The 4,074-nt window shown below is 31.7% G+C and overlaps 1 protein-coding gene across 2 annotated transcripts; it reads right to left on the reverse strand.

Moving 5' to 3' along the window:
* Positions 1-250: 250 nt before the first annotated feature.
* LOC108733181 (cytochrome P450 4d2-like) lies at positions 251-3,826 on the reverse strand. Of its 2 annotated transcripts, none has more exons than XM_018464242.1 (7): positions 3,375-3,824; positions 3,118-3,318; positions 2,695-2,880; positions 2,153-2,520; positions 1,422-1,662; positions 625-804; positions 251-566 (listed from the first exon to the last, which is right to left on the reverse strand). In XM_018464242.1, exons 1-7 carry the CDS (start codon positions 3,544-3,546, stop codon positions 406-408), a joined length of 1,509 nt encoding a protein of 502 aa, XP_018319744.1. In that variant the 5' UTR covers positions 3,547-3,824; the 3' UTR covers positions 251-405. The 2 variants fall into 2 exon arrangements, 1 of the variants encoding a protein (XP_018319744.1); XR_001937200.1 differs by having other exon boundaries at positions 474-566; positions 625-746; positions 3,375-3,826.
* Between the last annotated feature and the right edge of the window lie 248 nt (positions 3,827-4,074).

Raw genomic sequence — 4,074 nt, forward strand, 5'->3', positions numbered from 1 at the left:
TGCTCCCCCTGTGGCTACGCCATTGGGATATCGATTCATAATTGAGAGTTAATTAATTAAATGTTATACCAAATAATCTTGCTTTGCTTACTTTATTATTATACTATTTTAAGTGCATGGGATTATACATTAATCTTAATACTATCATTTGTTCTTCGAATACACGAACAATTACCGAAGTATACGTACCATGAATTTAATTTTTCTAGATATTATAGAAATGCTAAATGAAATAACCGGCAATGGGAAATAAAAAATATGGAGATTTTTATTTTGAGTTATAATTTAATCTTATAAATTACGTAACGTATACAACGAGCGCCTAAATTTTATTGTGGCAATTACAGCTGTTTTATAAACGATCATTTTTTACGAAATATTATTTTCAGTTATCCTGAAAATTGACTAGCCTCTTTTCTTTATTCCTATTTTAATTCCTGTGGTAGACTTTAGTATTGCTTCAACGATTAAATTAAGTCGAAAATTTTCATCTGCAGGATGTAATTCAAATTTTCGCAAAATATGTCCTATAGTCGATTTCATTTCAAGCATTGCGAACTTTTGACCTTAAAAACGATCAATTTATGTATGTGGATGTTTAAATATATAGATTTTAATACCTACCAATACAATTTCTCGGTCCAGCACTAAAAGGTACATATGAATATGGGTTGTTTATTTTAACGTTATTATTCAAGAATCGTTCTGGAAGAAACTTTTCAGGCTCCGGGAATAATTCTGGATCTCTAAGCAAACCGAAAGCAAATAAACTGATGGTTGATCCTTTAGGTATCACTTTTCCATCTGATACAAACACAAATTAATCAGAAAAAATTACAACCTTTCTATGGTTTTTCTTGTATAAAAATGTTTCTAAGAATCTTACTTTAACCAAGGATGTAATAATGTATCATTTTTAGTATACAAAGAACAAAGAATTGTCGCAAAAGTAGCTCATTTGTAGTCCACAAATTGATTGATTTGAAATTCAAATGATACCTCTTTAATGCGTCACTAGTTTATAAAGAAATATTGATATAAGCATAGAAAAACATTCAGAGTTCAAAGTGATTAAAATTGACTAACAATTGTTTAAAAACTATCCATCCCTTTTTCTCCTTCTATTTTATGTATCATCAGTTTCATGTTTTTGAATTGACTCATCAGATTAAGTGGTAAACCACATATTGTATCGGAATGCTACATAGAAGGCTAGATAAAAAACTGCATGAAGAAAAGGTTTCATAAAAAGTATACGTTTTTTAGTTTCAACTCAATTTTCTTTACGATTATTGTGTCATTAAAATAGGCCATTTGGACCTCTAATCAGTTAAAGTAAAACTTGGTGGACCCCCAAACAGAATTAAGAATTGTGCATTCGGGCGCCCCCTCTGCTGAGGGTAAATTGAAATGTAAATTACCATGTACTATGTCTTCAATTGCCAGTCTGCCAAAAATAGGCACTGATGGATATAATCTCAGAGTTTCCTTTATTACAGCTTCCAGATATTTCATTTCCTGCAAGTCTGAATAAGTGTAGTGATCGGTGCTACTCTTTTCTGAAATAGTCTTTAGTTCTTCGACAATTTTCTTCTGTACTTTTGGATGTTGGGAAATATTGAACAAACAAAAACTGATTGCAGACGCCGTCGTATCGTGGCCCTATAAAATGAATTGTAGAAGTCTGTTTAGGACAAAATTCAAAACGGTGGGACCCCCTAAGTATAATTGTAACTGAGCTGGGGTGCGAAGTGACACATCCATAATACTTTACACAAAATTGTATGTATCGATTTTCAAAATACTCTAACATACCATAGACCAACAATGCATCCCACTTCGAAGCATCGCCTAGACACAATTACTTACTTATTGCGTCTTACTCTTAGCCCTTAACTGTTGAAAATAACGCAATAGAGAGGTTCTTATCATTTAATTATTGAATTTAGCACTTGTCATGCATAAAAAAGTGTTGTTGAATGATGTGATCATTTTCAGTATCTATTTCATTTTTTTTTTATTGTTTTATCTGAAGTGCTGAAAGTATATTACAAAACAACGGATTTTAACTTTCCATGCTTAATTTGAGAAAGCAATTCTCTATTTAAACATTATAGATTTAGCAATTACATTCGAAATTGTGATCAATTACCTCAAACATAAAAGTGTTGACTTCCTCTCGAATGCTGATCTCAGACAGTCGTTCACCATCGGCCTCAGCTTGCAAAAGCAAATCTAAGAAAGCAAGTTTTCTTTTGACTTTAAACTCTTCGGTTTGGTAATTTGATTGATTTTCAATCTCTTCTTTTCTTCTTTTAACGACCGAATCCGTTAAATCATTGATGATTTTGAGAGCATCTCGCTCCTCAACGAATTTATTGGTGAACTTGTATATCGATTCGTACGACACAAAAAGACTTAGAGATCTTTCCATCATTATTCGGGTAACTGTCTGGACTGCACGAACGTAATCGGAGTTGTCATCAATTTGAGCGTTGATTTCCGTCCTTAACGCTGTTTCTATAATCCGAGTTTTTATAAACAATCAACAGAGTACATTTTTAAGTTTTGTTTTCGGTTTGTTAATGATTTATATTTTTTGACAACTAAAATCCGAAAATATCACGGATGGTTGTTCGAATATTTTGAAAACTATCTTACGAAGAGTTACCATAAAACGTGCGCTTTCCTTACCACAAATAATATCCAAAGTAAATAATTTCAAATAAGGAAATACATCAAAACATTTGGTTCCAACTTCACGTTCCCATTTGTTAATCATAATGTCAACGTTTTTTTCAAATACATCTAAAAACTGTTCGAGTATATTAAAATGGAAAGCAGGGGTTATCATTTTCCTGTGACCTTTCCATTCTTTTCCTAATTTGAATAAAACAAGAGATTAGATTTCGTCACAATTGATACTTGAATTAGTTTGAACACATACATAGTGATTATGTAACTTTAATTAAAATGCAACGGAATTCTGTTAATTATTAAAATGACATACGTACCCTTTATCTAAACATAGATTAACAAAGAATTGAAAACTTTGTGTTTTGTTTTAGGCTAGAATAGCGATCTTAAAACGTTATTACCCCATAAATAAATAGGTACCTGTACTTGTCAAAAGGCCATTTCCTAACCAGTTACGTAAAAACTTATAATCCTCTGATTTCGTAATGTATTTAGTAGAAGACAAGAAAAATGTCATAAACTTAGGATCACAAATAATCACTCTGGGATATTGAAAACCAAACGACAGTTTAAAAGGAGATCCATATTTCTTCTTGAATCTCATTAAGTTTGGCAAAATATCTTAAAAAAATAAAATATTTTTTACCAAGGAAATAGTAAATTTGTTACCGCCTCACCGTTTATTTCTCTGAAGTACAGGGCATTTCCAATTAAGGGTACAGGTGCTGGGCCAAGTATATTTTTTAATTTGAAGAAATAATTGTAATGAAAATAAAACCACAAAAATAACGAAAGCAAACAGAATACGAATAATATCACAGAAGATAACTCCAGCATCCGAAGCAACATCTTAACTATGCATTTAAACAAATCGCGACTTATTTATAATGTCAGATGCAATTAAGCTAATCTATTCGCATAAAAACACTTGTCATTTCATTATCGCAACTACTGTTGTAACAAATACGATAAGCAAAGGGTAGAAGTGTTCAAAATGTGGTGTTACAAGCGAATGATGAGGATAGAGAAAGTTAGAAATGAGGAAGCATTAGCAACAATAGGAGGTCACTACGAAAGTCAATAAGAAATGGGCACGATATGTTGAAAAGACATCTTCTCAGACATGAAGGGTTAGTTGAATACAATATTGGAAGCAGAAACAGGAGTTAAGAGAAGTAGCGGAGGCCTAGATTAGATTATTGTTCACAAATAGTTAAGAATGTGGGATGTTCTGGAATATTAGCTCAGGGTAGAAATGAGTAGAGATATTACGTGTCCAAGCAGTTTTACTGACGACCTTACGAGGATGATAATAATGCAATTTATTTTTTATTGCTTATATAATAAATAAATTATATATTAAAATCTATCTGTACG

This window comes from Agrilus planipennis, unplaced genomic scaffold (genome assembly GCF_000699045.2).
Source record: "Agrilus planipennis isolate EAB-ADULT unplaced genomic scaffold, Apla_2.0 scaffold72, whole genome shotgun sequence".
In the NCBI taxonomy this organism is placed as follows: Eukaryota; Metazoa; Arthropoda; class Insecta; order Coleoptera; family Buprestidae; genus Agrilus; species Agrilus planipennis.

Coding starts and splice junctions, on each gene's coding strand:
- LOC108733181 (XM_018464242.1), bottom strand. CDS start 3,546: ATGTTGCTTCGGATGCTGGAGTTATCTTCTGTGATATTATTCGTATTC. Junction 2,881..3,117: donor TGGCCTTTTGACAAGTACAG/GTACCTATTTAT, acceptor TATTCAAATTAG/GAAAAGAATGGAAAGGTCAC. Junction 567..624: donor TGGACCGAGAAATTGTATTG/GTAGGTATTAAA, acceptor ATCGTTTTTAAG/GTCAAAAGTTCGCAATGCTT.